The following is a 21,645-nucleotide window of genomic DNA, read 5'->3' as shown; positions in this document are numbered from 1 at the left end:
AACGACCACCTGAAGACGCCAACAGATATGCGCGAGATGCATTAACATATGCTAATGAGTTCCAGGGAAAGTTATGAATATTATAAAAATATGGTAAAAATGTAATGAATATGTATGATTAAGGTAGCATAAATGCCTGTTGATTTTGTTTTCACACATGCACATTAGGAGGAGCTATCCTCTGTGTCCAGCACTGTAATAAAGAATGCCTGCTTTCTAAAAGTCCAAAACTGAGTCTTAGAGAGTGAATTAATTACCGCTTTCCAGTACCAGGTAGGGCCCTGTAGCAGGAGCAACAGGACCAGCCAGCCTAGTTTAAAGGCACATCTGGTGGGCAAAAAAAACCCAAACCAAACCAAACCAAAAAACAACCCCCCCAAAAAAAAACAAAACAAAACAAAAAACAAAACCGCATTTTTAATAAGCTCCTCTGCAAATACCCCCGAGAGGCTGAGGTGAGTGTGGTTTGGAGTGTCCGTGTCAGACCCGGGATGGGGCGGCCGGCGGGCATCGCTGCCAGCCGCGCTGTGAAGCGCCACGGCTGTCGCCGGGGGCAGTTTTGGAGAACAAACAGGGTGTCGGTTTTCACCTTCCCGGGCGCCTGCCCGACCCCCGGCAGCAGGAGAACGCCCAGCTCCTGACTAAAACCCCGCGCGGAAGGGGGCGAGGGGGGACCCTCGGGGTGATGACACAAGTCCCGCCGCTCAGGAGGCGCGGCCGCGGGGGGACCGTGAGGCAACACGGGCCGTTTCCACACGCCACGGGAGGAGCCTCCTCAAGCCCTGGAGCGCAAAGCCAAGGGAAAAGGGGGAGCAGCGTCCCCGGCACAGCCAGGTGAAAAGGGGAGCGGCGTCCCCGGCACAGCCCGCTCCTCCCGGGACAGCCCCGTTGGCGTCACCGGAACCGCGGCGGCCGCCATGGCGCTGAGCGGGGTGCGGGTGCTGGAGCTGGCCGGCCTGGCGCCGGCGCCGCTCTGCGGCATGATTCTCGCCGACTTCGGGGCGCGGGTGGTGCGAGTGGACCGGGTGCCCCACTCCGCCGTGGCCACCGACGTGCAGGGCCGCGGCAAGCGCTCCGTGAAGCTCGACCTCAAGCGCCCCGCGGGGGCGGCGGTGCTGAGGCGGATGTGCCACCGCGCAGACGTGCTCATCGAGCCGTTCCGCCACGGTGAGGCGGGGCCGGCCCTGGGGGGGCGCCGGGGTGTGTGTGTGGGGCGGTGATGGCGGGGCGCGGGGGCAGCCTCGGGGACGGGGGGGTTGTGTGCAGTGCGGTCAGGGGGCCGTGGTGCGCGGCAATGGAGGGACTCCTGCCTGCGGCCTCTTGAAATGCATAGCGGACGGCGGGAAGGGAACAGTTTCGGGGGCGGGGGGGGGTGGTGGTTTGTTTTCCCGTGACTGGGTGAAAAACGCTGCGGGACGGGCTGGGACTTGTGAAGTTCAGCAGCCGCGCAGCACCGCAGGGAAGAAGAGGGGAGAGCGCTCAGCCAGGGCCTTGCCTCCGCTGACCGGGAGGCCAGAGGGCGTCTGAGCCGAGGAGCCATGTGCCAGTTTGGGCATCAATCCTGCAGTGCGGGTGTAAGTCAACTCACGTTTGTAAGGTTAGCATCTGGGTAAGATGTAGAAGGTAGCTCTAAGTCTCAGAGCTTACTGATCCCTCTGAAGACAACAGACCTTACATGCTGTCTTCGTTCATAAACCATACGCAGGCACTGATACAGTGCTCGTGCCCGAGCTGTTCCAGTGCCCCTGCTGTTCCTTGAGGGTGCTGTTCTGTCACGAAGACTGTCATCAAGGCCAGGTTGGACGTGGCTCTGAGCAACCCGATCTAGTTTGAAGATGTCCCTGCGCATTTCGGGGGGGGTTGGACTAGATGACCTTTAAAGGTCCCTTCCAACCCAAACCTGGCCTGTGATTCTGTGATCATGCCTCAGTGAGGAGCTAGCTGAAGCGTTTTGGGGTTTCTGCAGTCAGTTTAGAAATAGAAGGCTGTATCAGTTAAACACCTCACATCATAAACAGGCTTACGTATCATGTGTCAAAGACAGTGCTTTTCAATCTGAAAACAGCGGTTTATGATTGTAATGGTTTTTACCTTAATAATTTCTTGTTTTGTTTCTCAGAAGCTGTGCAAACAAAATTAAGACATTAAATTCAATTTTTCATTGTAGCTAGTTTCCTATTTTCTAGTGGGATATTTTTTTTCTTATAATGGAAGTTTCTGTTTTCATTAGTTTTAAAGGCACTTGGGTTTTGTTTTGTTTTTTAATCTGGAAAGGCAGGTAGTTTTGTAACTAGATATTAGGTTTGATGAGCCTGTAACTGAACTGTGAAAATCTGCGATCCAGTGTGAAGCTGGTGTGAACCAATGAGAAGATGAGAGCCCAAGTGGCAGGAGAGTTTCTTTAAACACGTGTACCATTGACCTTCTTATAACGACTTCATGATACCAGGATTATTTGGCACCCAGTTCTCACTTGCGCTTTGAAAATCTTGCTCTTTACAAAATTTCACTGCCTTCTCCTTGTCATTAATCACTTACCACTGCCCAGTAAGTAACATGATGGAAACAGATCTTAAGGAATTTGAAGGTTTAGTAATATCACGAACTAGTCGGTGGAAGAAGTTGCAGTAATAGATGCTGGGGTGGAATAGGCATTGACATTATGTTATTCATTCCCCTCCAAAATGTGCCTTCCTGTAGTGCCAGTAGTGCCAGTATAGATTATAGGGCATAGCCTGACCAGATTGCATCGAGCCAATAAAAATCTATGATTTATTTGCAACTTGAATTTGCTTCTTTTAAAACCACTATTTTAGAACTGCAAGATCAAAATTTTAGCCTTGATTACTGTAAACCCATGCTGATCAAACCTACATTTCATTGATTTCTAAAAGTTCCTTATTCTCTGCATTACAAAAGAACACATTTTCTTATGTGCAGTTGTTGCAAATCTATTGTGTCATACTGACATGGTCCATTTGCATCAATGAGTTAAAAAATAGAGGAGCATGAGGGGTACTGAGATGCTAATGTGGTGAGGAAAGTATATTCCAGTGAAAGATGGAAGTAATTTTAGGTCATTTTAATGTGGAAACTGTAGGAGTTTGCTATCTCTTTTTTTTTTTTTTTTTTTTTTTCCCCAAGCCTTTGGTAGTTTTCTCTCTCATTTAACAGTACACAGATTACAGCAAGCTGTCTGGCAAACTTTGGGAAAGTAAAACAGGAAAAAAAGCTGCAAAAGAAGGAGCGACTCTAAAGCCTTATTTTCACTTGATTGGCTTCTATTCAGAATGTATGCAGTATGTTGGTAATTCATAACATTCTGACTTCTCACATTGTAGTATGGATACTGAATTAGAATGTATTACTTCATAAAGAGCAATTCAGTCTGTTGTATAATTTAACTTTGAACCATGTATATTCTGAGTCATCATAAATGTGAATTAGGATTCCTTGCCTTTGTCTTTTTAAGGTATCATGGAAAAACTCGGGCTTGGTCCAGAGGTCCTTCTGCAGGAGAATCCCAGGCTCATCTATGCTAGGCTTACTGGATTTGGCCAGTCAGGAAAATATGCCAGGTCTGCAGGTCATGACATCAATTATTTGGCTTTGTCAGGTAGGCTCTAAAATTTCCCATCAAATAATGTTTTTTCCCCCCTTAAATCAAGACTGAGGAATTTGTTAAGATGTTATTTACAGGTAGCTCAAATTACCAGAGGTGCAGTCTGATGAAACAGCTGAGCAGATCTGATGAGAGGGATTTCTTTTTCTGTGTGCTTGTCCCTGTTCCTTTCTCTCCAGTCAGCTTTGGCACTTGCTTAACCCCTCTGTAAGCTCCCTCACAAGTCAAAAACTGCCCAGTAGAAATGAGGATGTTTTTCTGCCAGTTTATTGAGGTGAAGCAGTTCATTAAGGCATCCAGTAAGCATAGAAAGTCAGCACAAGAAAGGAGAAACATGGACTGCACAGGTTTTAATTTAGGCAGCAGCAGTGAGCTGTTAGGTTGAATCAACATGTCTTACCAGGCTATACAGAATTCCCCTTCCTTTGCTCTATTTTATCTGAATAAAGTTTTTCTCTTTGAAGAGAGGACTGAAGTTTTTTTGCATTTTTGTCTTTCTTCAGGGCCTCTCTCTAGAAAATCTGTGTTTATAATTCTGAAAGTGCTGCAGATTATTTCACATGTTTTTGAGCAGCTTTTTTTGAGCGAAGAAAAACTACGCAGCCTAAGCCATTTGAGCTCTTGTGCTTTTCTGCTGCAAATACCACTTTGATACCAACAGAAGGGAAAGTAGGCTTAAAATAAATTGGCAATGCTGTGTTTCCCTGAGGTGTTGTAGACAGTATCCTGTTTTTTAAGTGTCATGATTTTACAAGTATGCAGTAACAAACAATAACAAAATTACCCAACTCTGGTGATAGCGGTGATGTGTCATGCATGACCCCACCTACTGCTGCTCACATTGCTTCTGTCTCTGGTGCTCCTCTGAGCCTGCAAGGGAGGAGAGAAAGCAGCCCCAAACTTCTTGGTTTCCCTCTGGCTACGGCATTTCTTTTAACCCCAGTGAAGGGCCGGTGCAGAGGCACTGCAAATACGGTGATCTAGTATCACCCACTATGGGGAGTCACTGTGTTGTGTAATTAAGTTTCTTCAAGGATGGGTTCAGCCTTCTCTCATTATGTAAGATTGACAAAGAATAAAAAATGAGTAAAGAAAGTGCCTCGTTTGAAACACTTTTTACTTCATGTTAAGGTGATTTCAAAGTGTTACGATATTTTTATTTGTTATTAGCTTAGGGAAAGAGTCAGTACAGGAACAGTATAGTCCATCTCTACCTTAGACTGTAGTACTTTCTGTTTACAAAAAGAAGTGGTTTTTTTGTCTGGAACTGATTTAATCAGTAGTATTTTGGTTAGTGCTATCTTCCTAAAATTAAATAATTTTGCTTGAAATTTCACAGGTCAGGTTTTTCTGCCTATTTAAAGGAAATAGGGCAAGGTATTAGGGAGATACCATTCCTCAGAATGAGAGCTGATATCCTGAAAATTTTCCTGATATGCTTTGGCTTTTTTCTTTAACTAAAAAATGGCTTGCATTGGTAACTCCAGATCTAAGTTAATATGTTAGTCTGCTGGTGCATGTGACGGACTTTAGACCGTTAGAAGTGAGGCTTTAGTCAGCAACAGGACTTCATGCTTACAATACAGGCTCTGGAAACTTCTTTATTTTGTGCACTCAGGTGCTTGCACTTAGGAGTTGCATTAGGCCATTAGCTAACTAAACAGTGAATCAGAATCATGGAGTTCTCAGGAAATTTTGACCATATATGCTGCAAGTCTCAGATCTTAGGCTACAGACATAGGAGAGAGATGATTATACTGCAGATTTTTTTGCTTGCAGAAAGGGAATTGCTATGAGGGTACTACAAAGAGTAAGGTGACAGTAAAGAGGTTGTTCAGGACGGTAGAGAAATGCTAACAGATTCAAAGCTCTGTCTGAAGAAAACTGGTTTAGCCTTTACTCTATTCCCTTTCATTTCTACATAATTTCTGGCATAAACATAGGTTCCCTATGTCTATGGTGCATGCAATCAGAGGTAACTTTTCTGTGTTACTCACACTTTCCTCTTATACATAACCTTTTTTTTTCCAAGGGTAGTTGAAGAGGGAGTATAGGACTGAAGTTTAGTTGTTGGTGTGAAATCCTTTGTTATGATTATTAATTCATGCGTTATGTGCCCAGAAGACTATACATCTGCACTTTTTGCTTTAAAAGATTCAAAGAACAATTTACCAAAGTTGCTTTCAGACAGGTTCATAATGCTGATTGAATTATTATAGGGGAAGTTCTATACGTGTACAAAGTACTAATACAGAATTATTGCATACAAGTTTTTTTGGATGAAATTTTGTCCTTATGTAGCCAAATTATCAATGGTTTATCTGTGAGACTTTTATTAATCCATTTAATTAAATGCTTCTTCACTGATATGATGTCATATATTCCATCCTTTTGTGAATTAAAGAGTAACTATTTGCTAAGACACAAGCAATTAGAGACACAAAACTGTTGGTAGAAGTTTGCTTTATCCCTTGTTTATTTGCATAGATTGAAAAGAATGAAAATTTTAATTGTAGAAACTAATGGTTATAATTAATTTTATACTTACGTTTGCTTTGTTTGCTCTACTGTCAGGTGTGCTGTCAAAGCTGGGTAGAAAAGGTGAAAATCCTTATGCACCCATAAATCTTCTGGCTGATTTTGCTGGTGGAGGTGTCATGTGCGCACTAGGCATTGTTTTAGCCCTTTATGAACGTACCAAATCTGGCAAAGGGCAGGTCATTGATGCAAGTATGGTAAGTTTGGTCTCAAGGAAAGTGGGGGAGGTTTCTAGGTTTACTTGTTTGGGTTATTTTCCTACTCTAAGTGTGTAAAAGGGAGGAAATTTGAGCTATTTGTAAGGTTTAAAATTGAGAACTTGTGTAAGGGAAAGTAAGTAATCTCATAAAATAACTATTATGTCATGTGCAAGCAGTTTTCACATATCACTGTTGCCATAACATCCTTATGACATGGGACACATACAGTAGCTCTCCCCCTGTGCCATTCCCTGTCTTCCCTTTTAACAGTCTGCCTTCTTTACAAAATATTAGCTGTGTACTTATGATGAGTAAGCTTGGTTTATGGAAGTAGGGTGTATAATAAACAATTAACATAATGCATAATAGCAAACATGACGATCCTAATAAAATAAAGCATTGCATCAGCTTTATCCAAGATACATCTGCTCATGAATTTGTGACAGGTCATGTCTTAGAAGCACTGTGACCTTGAATAATTACACTGCCACGGATTATTTCCAATAAGTCAATTTCAAACACTTTGTATTAATGTGCCATAAAATAAATTAAAGGCTAAATTAACTTAATAGTTAATACTATGGATTTTTTTCACTGCAAGGCCACCCATTTACATACAGAGGAAAAATACGTGTTTACATTTATTCTTGAAACCTATATTACTTGCAAGTGTTTTTTTCTTTCTGTCTCTCTCTTTTTCTGTTTTTCTTTTTAAAGAGTATTGCAATTAAAATTGGACCTCCGTTTGAGGTGTTGTGATACAGTGAAGGCTATCATTTGGATTTAAATATAAATTGAAAAATAATTAAAAAAAATGCCTTTGCTGAAGAGGTCTTGAAGATAGGAGAATAACAAGAGATGTTAACCATCTTGAGTAAGTCAGGTTGTGTTTTTGACAAATTCATATGACATTCTCAGAAGTGGGTCGCAGCATTATGGTCTAGATGAAAATCCTGTGGGATTGATGCAAAACTGGTCTAATCTTTTTACCCTGACAGCTAATAGCATAGTTGTTAGCAGTTTATTGTCAAAGTGAAAAACTTATCAGCTGAAGTTCTACAGACATTTGTTGTTTTGTTTTCAGTGTTTTCTCCAATAAGATGAGTGGTTGTGTTGAGTAGATTTACAGATTATATGCATGTGGGAAGAATTAGAAGTGTATTGCATATTTGGATTAGAATTGAAAATGACCTTTTCAAGTTGGAGAAATTACCTAAAAAAAATAGCTGAAATTTATGGAGACCACTGCTCTGTAGTTCTCTTAAGCAGAAACAATTAGCTGCACAAATGCAGAATGAGAACAATTGGCTACAATACAATCCTGGGGTCTTGTAGTAGTCACAAGCTGAACACGAGTCAACAATATCATGCTGTTGTAAAACACATACACACTGTATTAGGATGTATAAGCAGGAAATAGAGCCAGCAAAGTTTCTGAAGTAATTCTTATCTATTCAACATTTATAAGGCTTCAGGAAAATACTGTTTCCGATGCTGGCAATCGTCTTTCAAAAAAAAAAACCGACCAATTTGAGGAAGTCCAAGAAACACAACAAAAATTATATGAGTCTGCAAACATGACCTACAAAGAAAAATTGAAGAATTTCCTATACATGTGAAGCAGAAACTGTGGAGAATTGTGACAAGTCTTCAAATATTTAAAAATATATTTATTGTAGTTATTTTCACTGTCAGTAATGTAAGTCATTAAAAGAATTTGTTAGGAGAAGAATCAATGTAAGTCTGCTAATGTCCTGATATGATCTGTGGCTCATTGGGAATGGAATGTGTTATGGGGTTTTTTACGCCCTCAAAACTTCGCTCTTTCAATTTTTTCTTGTTTCATTATAACTGTAGAATGTACAGTTCCCTGCTGATAAAACTCCTGCTGTCCTGTGAAATGGATGTAATATTGCCTGGTATCCTGGAATGTACTTTACCTGGCATTTTGGTGTGTTCCTTTCACTTGAACAGACTTTCAGTAAGACAGTTGATGAGAAATATACATGCATCATCAATAGCAAAGACAGTTAAATAGGCTGCTTTGATGAGCCTGTTTTTATATCTAAGGTTGCTTCATGGAAGTATGTATTTTTAAAATCACAATACCACAGCATTTCAGCTGTCATTTTGTTTTAACATTTTTTTCTATTTAATATGCCTATTATTTGTTGTACAGTTTAGGTAGTCTCAGTGTTGACAACTCTGATCCATGGTGGAATTTTCTACATTAGAAGAGAGAAAATTAATTTCTTTTTTAGCAGCTTTGTGTCCTCAGGATTTCTTTTAATGAGTTTTCATTTTTATGGATTGTTTTACTGACCACTTGTTTATTTTTTCCTTTTATTTCAATGTCTGTTTTTCAGAAATAATCTAAAAAAATTGAATATTTTTGTTTTTGAGGTTAGTAATTCTAGATTGAGGCCCAAATTTTTATGATAGAATGATGTTTTATTTATCCTTTATTTCTAATTACTATGCTAAAAGCTGAAAAATGGCTTGGGAGCATTCTTCTGATCAGTAGTATACACATGAGGAACTACTCCTGTTAGTGAAACTGAGCTGATACAAGAAGAGGGTAGAGGGGATCAGACCAAGTGCTAGATTTACATCACTGGTCCTGTTTCAGGTGTCTACCTCAGAAGAATTAAATTCCTGGTGTGAATTGATTCATGTTAGTTGCTGTGTCTTCTCACTGACTCTATAGGGGTCACAGGTATCTTACAGTGATCCTGGCAGTCCCATGTGCTGAGTAGGATGTGGAGTGGACTCTGCAGGAGGATACAGTGGGCGCAATTGTACGTCTGCACTCTTGCACCACACTGGAGTAGAAGCATGTGAGTCAAGGCCACACTTTAGGTTCACTCCAAATTCAGACACAGAGCCTTCTGCTGATGGTAGGCATCTGACCAAACATGACTCACTCTTTGTGAAAAGACAGCCGCAGTACAAGATGGTTGTAATGATCACTTGCATAATAGTCTCATGGCAAGAGCATTTAGCTGTCCAACAGAAGACTGGGGTTCCAGGTTTTTCTCAGCCTGGAGGTACTTAAAAACCAAAACTCCCACATCCTAGAGACGTCCATCAGTCACAAGGGATGAAGATTAGGTTGGTGTGGATTCATTTTCAGTTTTGTTTGAACTGCTTCACTCTGCAGAAGGAACAGAAGACTTGTGGAGCAGACAGGTCACCCATCAGGGTAATGCCTCTGGATTCTTGTCCCTGCTTCAGAGTCTGCTGATGCTTTTAGCTTGAGGGAGCCATTAAGGAAACACATAACTGTTACTGTAATAATTCTGCAATTAGGCTTGAGTGGAGTCTCCCCATGTTGTCCTTTTCATGTTTTAAAAGAAAGTGACCACATTAGTGTGTATATGGTGTTATTTGAGCATTTGATGGAGATGTTAAACACGTTTTCACTTGTCTGTGAGTTGCAGTGGGCCTTAGGCAGAAGGTAGCTGTCTGGTTGCTCAGCCAGGGATATTTCTAAAGTTCCTATTCAAGTCCAAAACAGATGTGCTATTTTATTTTAAGTGTTTCCAGGGTAAGCAGCACTGTGTGTAGGTATTGTAAGTAGTTCCATCAGCACCAAAATCTAATTTGCAGTTAGAGCATATTCTGATATTCTCTCCATCTATTGGTATCCTTACTTCCAGTGGGTTTTTTTGTGTAATTTTTTTGTTAATATAAGCAGTGCAAGATCAGATCATTAATAAAGCAAACACTTTTGATATCCTTGCAGTCATTTTGCAAACATGTAGATGAAGGTATACAGTATTTTCTCATATGAAGGTACTTTAATTAACTTTAACATATAACAAGTAGGGTAGAAGTATTCCTGTCCTGGCAGATACTTGAGAAAGAGGCCAAGTAACACACATTAAACGAAGAAGCTTTCATGACTGCATACTTCAGAGATCTGCATGTTTTAAATTCTTACTTAGAAAGTTATAAATTAATAGGTCTTTCCACATGAAAATTCAGTAGCTTTTTATTTTGCTACAATCTCTGTGCTTTTCTCTATAGACAACATTAGGTTAATTTTACACAGCTGAAAATACATGAATCAAGATGATACTGAAAATTATACAGCTCAGGTTTTTCTCCATTCCACTGGAATATTTCTGGCCATATACTGTTCCTGCCTCATCTTCTCTTACAGTTTTTCTAATGCAGTTGGAAGAAAATGGATTCTGCTGATGAGCAAAACTGTAGAATATGATTTTGCTTAGAAAGTTTGGTACAAGCTTGTAAGGAGAAAGTTGGAACAGGATTAATCATATTTTCTATTGCTGTATTCATCAGACGCTTGCCTATTTAGAGATTAGCTTGCTATGTCTATGTACCTGCCAGTGATGAGAGCGGAAGAATTTTTGTTTTAGCTTAGTGATGGAGATGAGCTTCCCAGTTCCCATGGTATAAGAGAGCATTAACCTCTGATTTCCTTCCAGTTTTCTTCTAAAAATAGTACTTGTATTCTAATCAGCAAATTCAAATAAGTTAATGTTGAGCTAAAAATTTGATACTTACAGGACTGGTAGAGGCATCTTGATTTCCAGAGGTTTAGAAGGCTTGACAACTGTTAGCTACTTCATATTCCATGGAGCTAAGAAGCTTGTCCGATCACCTAAAATTACGTACATTCTCTTTGTGAACTCATGTTTATAAACTTGCTAAATGAGGAAACTTTGTGCACTGAAGGTGTGTTATCCATTCGAAGCTGCATTATTACATTTATGCTCCTTCTTATTCTCTAATTTTAGATAATCTCACATGTGCAATATAAACAGTAATTAAAAATTTTAAGAAATTAAAACTACTTACCAGAGATTTTTGGCATTAAAAATCTTAAAAAAGAACTGGTAGTACATTTTTGTTGTTTTGCTTTACATAGAATTGAGGTGACATGCCAGCTAATTTACTGAAGCTGTTACTTTTTCCTACAAATCTTCAAGGTAGAAGGAGTAGCATACTTAAGTTCTTTCCTGTGGAAATCACAAAATTTGGGACTTTGGAACAGACCTCGAGGTGAGAACCTGTTAGACAGCGGTGCGCCTTTTTATGAAACCTACAAGACCTCTGATGGAAGATTCATGGCTGTTGGTGCCATTGAGCCTCAATTCTATGATCAGTTAATAAAGGGTAAGTAGCTTGGAGCAGTTGTTTCACACCAGCAAAGCATGATTGAATTAATTCTTCAATACTTGGTTTTGATTTATGACATTGGTTATGTTGATTTCTTTGTAAACGCCAAAAACTTTTTGAAACTAATTGCATAGTAGCGTAGCCGTTTAGTTGACTTTCTTCTTCTAGCTCTTGATTTCTTTCTTCTTCATCCCTCCTTTACCTTTCCCATTAAAGTACCCTTAAATTACAGGTTTTTTTCTGGAGCTATGGTCATGGTAGTCTGTGATGTTACTGGAGCACTAAACAACTACTTTTGGCAACCACTTTTTCAAGGGATTGTGAATATACTTTAAAAAGCATACATAACTCTTTGGTGTTGCAAATAAAATATCAAACATTTTCATTTATTTGTGCTATATTTAAAAAAAATAAACTATTTAAATAGTTTCAGAAATTAATGTTCATTGGAAGTAGTTAATATTTCTTGATAGAATGGAATTTTTCTAGAAGCAAAATCAGCTATATATATTAATATAATTAATTGATATTAAATATATATTATATGTTGTTTTGTAATTAAATAATGTATTAAATAATTCTATTACTTTACAGGTTATATAATCAATCGATAATATAATTAAAATACATAATATGAATATAATATGTGCTATGATTGATATATATCCATATATAATAGAATAGAATTACTTGAAACATTAAAGATAGTAAATATATTAATATATAAATTATATATTAATAATATGTTTATATATTGGCATATTGATATATTAATACATACTAAGATATAATTTAAAAATTTTACTGAAGACTCTTTAAATATGACTGTAAAATATGATTTATTCATTTGGGAAATTAGAACGGGTCATGCATATGTACACTGATTTTGTGTATAAACAAAAATTGTGTGACATTAAAACAGAAATTTGCAGGTGCCTCTTTACCTTTGAACTGTTTGTATGCTTCAGATACAGATATAATCAGATGTGCTCTTCTCTTCTTACTGGTTATTTAATTTAAAAATAATTTCTTCTGTTGTGCTCCTGGGGTGGATTACTATGCTTTCCATACAGAATTTATGAAAATATAAAAAATTCACAAAAGGATTTGGCATTTATTCTCTTTCCATTATTCTGAATGTGAAGGATATAAAAAGTTATCAATCTAATTTTAGCTTTCCTTATTGAGTAGAAGGAGTACTAACAAAGGATATACCTGAAATGGGTGTACCCAGTGTTATGTGAACAACTTTGTATGTGCACAACTTGCATGTGGTAAATCTTTGCTGAGTGAGGGTGGCAGTAGCTCCTTATTCTTGCTCGATCTCTCCCCACTGATTCTTCCTTGAATGAGAGCATGGATGCGTGCACTGGTTTTGGCTAGGATAGAGTTAAATTTCTTGATAGTAGCTAGTATGAGGCAGTGTATTGGATTTGTGCTGAAAACAGTGTTGATAACACAGGGATGGTTTAGTTACTGCTGAGCAGTGCTCACACAGAGCCAAGGCCTTTTCTGCTCCTCACACCACCCCACCAGTGAGTGGCTGGGGGTGCACAAGAAGCTGGGAGGGGGCACAGCCAGGACAGCTGACCCCAAGGCATATTCCATGCCATATGACGTCATGCTCAGCAGTAAAAATGGGGCGGGGGAGGTTGGCGAGGTAGCCACTGCTTGAGGACTATCTGGGCATTGGTCGGTTGATGGTGAACAGTTGATTTCATTTGTGTCACTTGTCTTTCTTGGGTTTTATTTTCTTCTCTCTCTGTTATTATTTTTTCCCTCTTTTCCTTACAATTTTAAAAATTATTATTTGTTTGTAATTATTAAACTGGTTTTATCTCAACCCATGATTGAGTTTCTCACTTTTACCCTTCCAAATTTCTCCCATCTCACTGCGGGGGAGTGAATGAGCGGCTGGGTGGTGCTTAGTGGCCGGCTGGGGTTAAACCGTGGCGATTCCTATCACAGCCAGTTAGTTACTGCCAGCTCAGTCCCAATCAAGTCTGTTGTGCTAACAAGCATAGTCAGTGCCAGGGCCTGCACTACCAGGATTTTTTGAAATTCAGGAGCATGGTAAGATGAAATGAAAGTGTGGGGTTGAAAGATAGGGTGTGCCTCTTGTGAACAGGATCCCAAAGAGACATCTTGTTCTGTACGGTTTGGCTTTGTTCTCTTGCAGCCTCTGGTGCTCCCAGAGTTCCTGCACATCTTTGGCTGTAAATGACTGCTTCTCTGTGTAGCTTAAAAAGGGCTGTGCAATTGTGTGGAGTATCCAAATTGGTACATGAAACGCATAAGGCAGGTTCCTGGAGTGACTCAGAGACATGTCCAGCATTGTGTGCTGCCCCCAGATCAGATGTCAGGTTTGGAAGAGCCATGTTCTTGGCTGAAGAAGCTGATACTTTGTCCCTCATTGTCCTGAGAATAACTTGTTTGCGAACTCCAGTTCTAAGCTACTTGATCTTGAAAAAGAAAGTATAGTTGATCCACACTTTGCAGTTGTTTGAAATGTTATTGTCTTCCAATCCCTTGAGTGAATTTTGCTTGCAAGAAATGGAGTTGGAGAACAAAAATAAATATAAGACTGTATCATAGTAAAATGTAAGCCCTTGCTCTGGAAGCTAGGGAATTTGGAATTCCAATACATTTCTTCAGGCAAAATGCCTACATTAAATACAAAGGAAACAAGAAAAGAATAAAGCTGCCTCCTCAAACACCCATGTTTGGCATAGAGTGATGAAACACTGGCCTGCAGTATTTATGGCTGCAGTGTTTTATTCTTCTCTAGAGATTAAGTTGAATAGCAGTTACTTTTAAGCTACAGGAGTGGGATGGATTCCATATTTGTTCAAAAAGAAAACAAATTTTGTAATGGAGTCTGGTCTTGTTTGTCACTCTTCTTAGTGAACCTTTGCTGGACACTCCAGCCTACTTGTATTGATCATTGATATGGAGCAAGACTCAGGCTTTCCTTTCTCAAATGGCCAGTCAGTTTATCTAGAAAGAAGCCTGTGATGGATGAGTCCAGCGTTCAGGCAATATAACATGGCAACTGATCTGTCTCTGTCTCATTTAGGTAACTCTTAACTGAGGCAAATGCTAAAATTTTCTGTTTTCCTCTTAGTTGTTTTGCAGAAATTTAGAACATAAAGTTGGAGCAGCAACTATGAATTCACCTGCCCATATGTGACCACATTGGACAACTTTGTTTTCATGTTTGAAAGCATTTCTTATGCTTACAATGCACAGAAATGGCTGTTAAGCTTGCAGCTGAAGTTTCAAAAATAGTTATTCCAGCAATAAAGAACTGGTGTATACATTTATAAGTAGACAACTGCAGTCACAGCTGTGCTTGTGTTTTGGTCTATTTCTGTCATATTTAAAAAAATCCAACATACAGACTACAGTCTTTTAAGGAGCTTTTGCTTTTTGCCTTTAATTGTATCACAGTCTTTGCTTGTTTACAGTCAATAATTTTTTTTTTATTTTGCCAAAGTGTACGGTTTAAAGTATCAGACTGAACTCAGGATCTTTTCACAATATTGCATTTAAAATAAGTGGTCTTGCTTCATTGTATTTTAGGTGCATATTATGAATTGTTCAGATTTTCACCTAGGAAATATTTATCCCCTTCAGTAGTTATGGTTGCAAGCTTTCTGAAGCAATAGTGTACTAAATTAGAACAGCAGATCCTTCTTGTGGCCTAGGGCTTTTTTCCTTTCTGGGATATCTACTGCAGAAATTGAATTCATAATTGAAGCCTTTGAATGCTATAAGGAAGAAAAATCTGCTTGTGAGAGTTGCATTGCTCTTTCACAAACCCGAGGAGCTTTGACTTAGTCTGAGTCGTCTGTTCCAGGCATTAATTCCCTGCTTTGAAATAGTTTTAAAATAGTATGTTCCAGTTACAATTTCCATAATTCTATTTCATACTTTTTTCCCCTAATTCTGGGCAGTTCTGCTGGTGAACTACTTGGTGCTGTTCCAGCCGAAATATATTCAGAAGCTACTTTATGTCTCTGTCCATATTCAGAGAGTAGGTTCCTTTTGCCACTCCTATATAATGAGAACTCAAGGGTATGGTTGTTGCAGGTGTAACAGTTGCAGATTTAAAGATTGCAGAATCGAGAAAGGAATGTGATTTCTGAACCATCTGTCACTGGTCACAGAATTCTGGTTAGCTGAAGTGAAAGTAATTTCCTTTTGGTTTTGATTCACTTCAGTCTTTCCCTGCAGAAATAAGAACCCAGTACTGGACCAGAGTGCAGTTAATGACATGAGGAAAGTTCTTGAGGGGTCTGCAGAGGGTAACTAAGTAAGTTTAAGAAAATACAGCATCTTAGTTTGAGAAGATTGTTGGCTTTGTGGATCATGCTCAGCAGGAAAAATTAAATTTCTCCTTATCACAAATTTATGAGCTTTTTAAAAAGACATAAGAGAAACTGAAGCTATGTAAAATAACAGTATAAAATCCAGTAAATAATTGCTGTAGTATTAGGAATTGTGTGCTGGACTCACTATAGCCTATTTGCTGTTAACAAATATGCTGTAATCCTTTTGCTTATATTAATTCTAATGCTACAAAAGTCTGCCAATAAATAACTAAAAAGCCTTTGCATCCTATGAAAAATCTGATGTAAGAAACATGTGCTTCTAATGTTAAGTGTCAGCGTTTTTGCAGAAGGAGACAGAACATCTTCCAGCTGAGCTGTAAATTGCTTCTGCAGGATTCTCTTGATTTTTAGCAATATGTACTTAATACTGCTGTAGCCAGGCTACAAGAGGCATGCAGAACAGAGTAAATTCTGTATATCAGGTGAGGGTAAAGTCTTCTATCATGTGGTATAAAATTAGTTACATAAGGTGAACTTAGTATCAACTTACATTGATGTGAATAGCATTAACAGTCACTAAAGTACTGAATATGTATTTGATAGTAGCCAGTTTGTACTACTTTCGTGTGACATCTATTTAAAAAGAAAGGAAAAATTTAGGAAAGATCTTGAAAAACATAATTTACATCATTATGCAGGATTTCACAGGGCTTTCTATTTTGTGGTTGTAAAGTATTGTGTAATGTATTAAAAACCTGCCAGTGTACTGAATTCAATACAATGTTGTTATGAAGACGTGCAAAGTGGATGAACAGTTTCCTTATTACATTTTAGACACCCTCAGTTACACATCATGTTAAGTTTTATTTGAATTTACTTATCATGATATGCCTTAAATATTGTACAAATGCTGTAGAGGGTCGGGTTCTTGCTCCACCAAAACATTTGCAATTGTGGTAATTAAATATGTAAACTTGGACTACAGCTATGGATGCATTTGCAGCTATGCTCTGATAGTACTTGGGCCTGATCAACCTTTTGCTGAACTGTCACTTTCTGAATAATTATTTAGTTTTGGAAACATCAAGTAGAGAAGAAACTTTACATAGTTACTTTAATGAAAACTCACTACTCTCTTGGAATATTCTAAAGTTCAATTCCCTCTGAGTGAGAATGAATTCTGTTTAGAGAGAGAGACAGCAATGGCAAACACCTTATGACTCTGGCTAGGGCCAAAATTAAGTATTCCCATAGAACCAGATGGTTCTATTCTCTCATGTTGTGGCAATGTAATTTCAGAATTACTGTGCTATGAGCATACAATTTTGAAAAGAAAATCAGCAAATTAAAACAAGAAAATCCTGAACAGAGCTATCCTAGGGATCCTAAATAATCTTTTAAAATAGTATGGCTGAAATACTGTAAGAAACTGTTTATTCCAACATACCAAAGCAATTTCACTGATTTATGTAATGAATTTTACTGTTTTCTCTCTTGAAATAGGTGCCTAATTTTACTGTATCTTGTCTAAGAAGTTCTGTAAAAATGGAGATTTCAATTTGTTGCAGTAACAAATGACATGCAGATGTATGTCAATAAAGCTATAGCATTTAAAGGTGACAAAGCTGTATCATTAGAAGGAGACTTAGTTTTTCATTTTTCAAAACTTGTTATTTCAAAGCTGCACTGGGGTAGGTTTGTTGTTTGTTTTGAACAAAAATACTTGGAAACAAGTTGTGATTGCTTTACCAGATATTCTGTGTAAATGATACTCTGTTGTTGATTATGTTGGGTGAAATCTGTCATCCTGTGGTACCCCAAACGATTCTGTTCTGTGTAATTGTTTCCTTGTTGACTCAGTCACTGCTGCTGTGATTCTGTTTGTGTGCACCACAAATGGTTAGCACAGGCTGGAAAATGAGAAGCTGTAGTTTAAATGCTGTCGGTTCATGCTATTTAAAGTTGAAGTCTTCAGTGGGCAAAGGAAAAAGAACATGTAATATTAAATTCCAGGTTCTGCATATTGTTCTATTTTGCTAGAGCATGTACAGTTAGGTTCAGCCAACTTTCCATCTGGCATGATCTTCAAACATAATTGTGTAATGGGATAATAATGATAGAGCTCTGTTCATGTTGAACTGGCTACTAAAACCCAAACCATAATTAATAAGCAAACAAATACTTATGAAACAATGTTTTCATGCATTGAGACAGAATCTCAGATAGAGACAAGGTTTCATGCATTGAGACAGAATCTCAGATAGTGTGTTGTTACTTAGCTTTACTTATTGTGGAAGGTAAATTTGCCTAACCTCCTTGTTCTTAAGTAAACTATATAGTACTGTTCATCTTTAATATTGCACTTTGAAGACTATTAATAAAATTGACGTTGACAGCATTGTTAGTTTTTATTTAATTATGGATGTACAACCAGTATAAGTAATCGTCAGCTCATCTTTTATTAGGATGATATAAATGGTTATGAAGACTGGATGGTAAATTTAGTGATTTAAGGTGAACATGACTTGGTAACTCGATAAGAACTTATGTTTACCTTGTTGTAGTACTCACACCATGTGAAAATGCCAATTCTGTCTTTGTGTTGATTTTCTTCTAAACATCAAGAACTGCAAGGCTGTATTTCTGAGTCCGGAGACTGGCAATTTATCTGTGTTTTCATTTGCAGTAGTAAAGTAGGTTTTCAAAGCATGTATTAGTTTTCAGAGATACTATTTAATAATCTTCTGATAAACAGTGAAATTCTTAAATATTATGATAACTTGGGGGAGACTGTGAGCCCCAAGAAGTGCATGCAGTAGAGACTATGAGCAGAAAGAAAGAACTTAAAGAGCAGAAGAATGGACATTAGCTTTTCCCCTGTATGTTTCAGTAGTTATATGTCTACCCAGGAAACTGTAGAAATAGAAGATGCAGAAAGGTTTTTTCAGCCTATCTACAGCTAAAAATTAGAGGAGTTCTGTGTCAATTCTACCCGAAAACAGGCATCTAGTAGCCAAGCCTGTTAACAGCTGCAAGTTAAATCATCAGTTACCGGATATCCAAAGGTATAAGAAAGAATGCTCATAATTAAATGTTTGCAGAACTCTGTATTTTCTCTGCTTTTTACACAGATCTGTTGCTTTCTAAGCAGCTCCCTTTTTTTTTGTTTGTGGAACATTATGATAGTTGGTCTCTAGCCTTTCTGATTTTTCAAATTAACTTCTTTCTTATCCCTGCTTTTTACGATTTTTTCCTGCTGTGTTCATGCTTCTGAATTTCAAGATGTGACTGTTTGGGCAGCCTTCAATATACCACTTCTGATTTCTGTTTGGTATCATAGACTCTGTTTGTACCTCTGTTTGTACTATCTCAATTTTGAAAATGTGGTTTAATTACTTTTTCTTGTTTCTTATCTCCTTTTTGAGATAAATGCTACAAGAAGTGATAATAATTCTTGCATCTCCTTGAAGTAGGAGAACGGAAGGGTAGAGGGTGCAGAGAGGAGAATCCTTGAGAACAGAAAAAGAGATGGGAAATTGGCTGCACAGGAGAGTTGGAAACTCCCCTGAGAGAGGGAAGATGGTGTCTGGTTAAGAGAAGAACCTAGGGCTTGCCTAGTTCAGGGAATTTTCAGTACAAATCCTGCGTGTTCATCTTCTGCTCTTGTGTCTCAGAAGGGATGTGAGTATCGCATACATAAGTGGTCCATGCAGCTGATCTTCTGGGGAGCAGAGTTCTTAAGCAGTTAGTGTAACTCACTGTGGGTTTAGCTTTTCCAAAACCTATGGGTTAGCTGTGGATTTAACTTTTCCAAAAGAGCAGCAGAGGACAGTTGGAATCTGGGAAGTGTGCTGAAGAGGGGAGAGCAGCAAACACTGCTGGAGTCCATCTGGATGGAGAGAGTCAAGAAGCAGGTCACTCAGCCTGCAGGCATCTGCAGCTGAGCTACCTCATGCACATGAAGCTTGGGTATAGCCATCTACACCATCTTCTCATCTGTGGCCTAGAAATAACCCGATGGTGTTGGAGTTCAAAGACTCTAGCCTGCTGAATGTCCAGCTCTGGCAGATGTACTGGCTTCTATGAGATAAGTGTGTTGCTGTAGTCCAAGACCCGTTCAGCAGACTTTTGTGTTGCAACTGCCAGATAGAGAATTCAATACCTATTATAGAAAATGTTCTCAGGACAAAATGTTATCTCTAGGCAGCTGCTGCTCTTATGAAGTACTTATACAAATGAGTGTTCATCGTATGTACTTAGTTAAAAGGCTGTAGCTGATGTGGTTTAGATTAATTGCAAGTGATAGAACATTTTATTCTGTTCCCTCCCCCCCTCACAGATATCCTAATAAAGTTTGAAGTGACTTTTAGTGTGCTCTGTTATGTTGGACTGTCAGCAAAATATTAGCTTCTTGAGGAACATACTTAGTTGTGGGCAGCACTTGGTAGTTTATCTAAGCTATACTATAGTTAAACTTTGCTTTTCTCCTTTCAGGTCTTGGGCTAGATTCAGATAAACTTCCCAGTCAGCTGAGTTTCTCTGACTGGTCTGAAATGAAGAAAAAATTTGCATCCATATTTGCACAGAAGACACAAGCTGAGTGGTGCAGCATATTTGATGGTACTGATGCCTGTGTGACCCCTGTTTTATCCTTTGATGAAGTTGCCTCACATCAGCATAACAAGCAAAGAAATTCTTTTATCAAAAATGATGGGGAAGAGATAAGTCCTAGACCTGCTCCTCTTCTATCAAGGACCCCTGCAGTTCCATCATGTAAAAGAGATCCTTTTATAGGAGAACACACAGAAGAGATACTTCTAGAATATGGATTTACTATGCAAGAGATTGCTAAACTTTTTTCTGATAAAATAATAGAATCCAGTAAACCAAAAGCTAATTTATAATCTCTAACTATGCAGATCAGACAGATTTCAGGCTGATACAGTAAGTTTTTATGCATTAAAATTTAATTATAAGACAAATAAATGTTTGCATGATATTGCTTTTAAATAATTTTAAAAAAAAAAATTGAAATTTTAAATTTAATTTAAAACAGTGGGAGTTATGTACTCATGTACCTGGATGATCTGCTGTCTAGAATGATGCCAGAATTGTGTTGGAAGATGTACACAGTTTGCTTAGTAAGCAGCTGTAAATCCTCAGAATGTTTCTTTAAATATCATATCCTGTGAAATGTTTCTGTCTTTTAATTATTAGTTACACTGTTGCTTTTTAATAGATGTTGTAATTACATGAAGGTGATACTTTTAATAAAATACAGATATATAGAAGGGATTTTTTTCTCTACCCTATCTTATTAATGCATTTGCCTTATCGTGACCAAAAGATGATTGAAATAATGCTGCTTTCTTATGTGCTGCTGCAGAGTTATTATCATAAAGTAATTCTATTTAATAGCCTGACTACATTTTCTTAATTGCAATCTCCTGATTATATTACATTTGGAATTTCAGTTTGCCTAGAAAATCACTTCAGAATAAAATCTGTTATTTTAAGATAACTGCCAAGTATTAAACCTTCCATCTCTTTTTGGGAAAACAGTAGGCAACTTAGCTTCACAGGTTTTAAGCAATGGTTATTCCATGGTGGTTTTCATTTCCTTCAAAATTAAACTGTCATTTGAAACAGTGTCCTTTAAGGCAAAAGAAAATATGGTTTTAAAAGAATTAGTTACATGGCCTTAATACAGTTTTCTTTAGTCTGACATGCGAGGAATTATGATATGAGGAGCTGGGGTTTTTGATAATTTTGTCAGTGTTTACCTTGCTGAAGATGTTTGTTG

General features: G+C 38.3%; 1 protein-coding gene across 1 annotated transcript; it reads left to right on the top strand.

Annotated features, from left to right (window-relative positions):
• The first annotated feature begins 715 nt into the window (after positions 1 to 715).
• On the top strand, positions 716 to 21,259 carry AMACR (alpha-methylacyl-CoA racemase). Its single transcript, XM_042804820.1, has 5 exons — positions 716 to 1,167; positions 3,473 to 3,616; positions 6,197 to 6,357; positions 11,319 to 11,505; positions 20,337 to 21,259. The coding sequence occupies exons 1-5, from the start codon at positions 918 to 920 to the stop codon at positions 20,744 to 20,746; spliced, it is 1,152 nt and encodes a 383-aa protein (XP_042660754.1). The 5' UTR covers positions 716 to 917; the 3' UTR covers positions 20,747 to 21,259.
• Positions 21,260 to 21,645: the final 386 nt, after the last annotated feature.

This window comes from Tyto alba, unplaced genomic scaffold (assembly GCF_018691265.1).
Source record: "Tyto alba isolate M040663 unplaced genomic scaffold, T.alba_DEE_v4.0 Super-Scaffold_42, whole genome shotgun sequence".
Taxonomy (NCBI): Eukaryota; Metazoa; Chordata; class Aves; order Strigiformes; family Tytonidae; genus Tyto; species Tyto alba.
Note: the sequence above shows the minus strand (reverse complement) of the source record. Positions and strands in the feature narration are given on the sequence as shown.

Bases quoted from the DNA above. Each gene is read 5' to 3' on its own strand.
- AMACR (XM_042804820.1), top strand. From the start codon at position 918: ATGGCGCTGAGCGGGGTGCGGGTGCTGGAGCTGGCCGGCCTGGCGCCG. The intron at 1,168-3,472 runs GTGAGGCGGGGC...TGTCTTTTTAAG, and splicing joins CATCGAGCCGTTCCGCCACG to GTATCATGGAAAAACTCGGG. The intron at 6,358-11,318 runs GTAAGTTTGGTC...CAAATCTTCAAG, and splicing joins AGGTCATTGATGCAAGTATG to GTAGAAGGAGTAGCATACTT.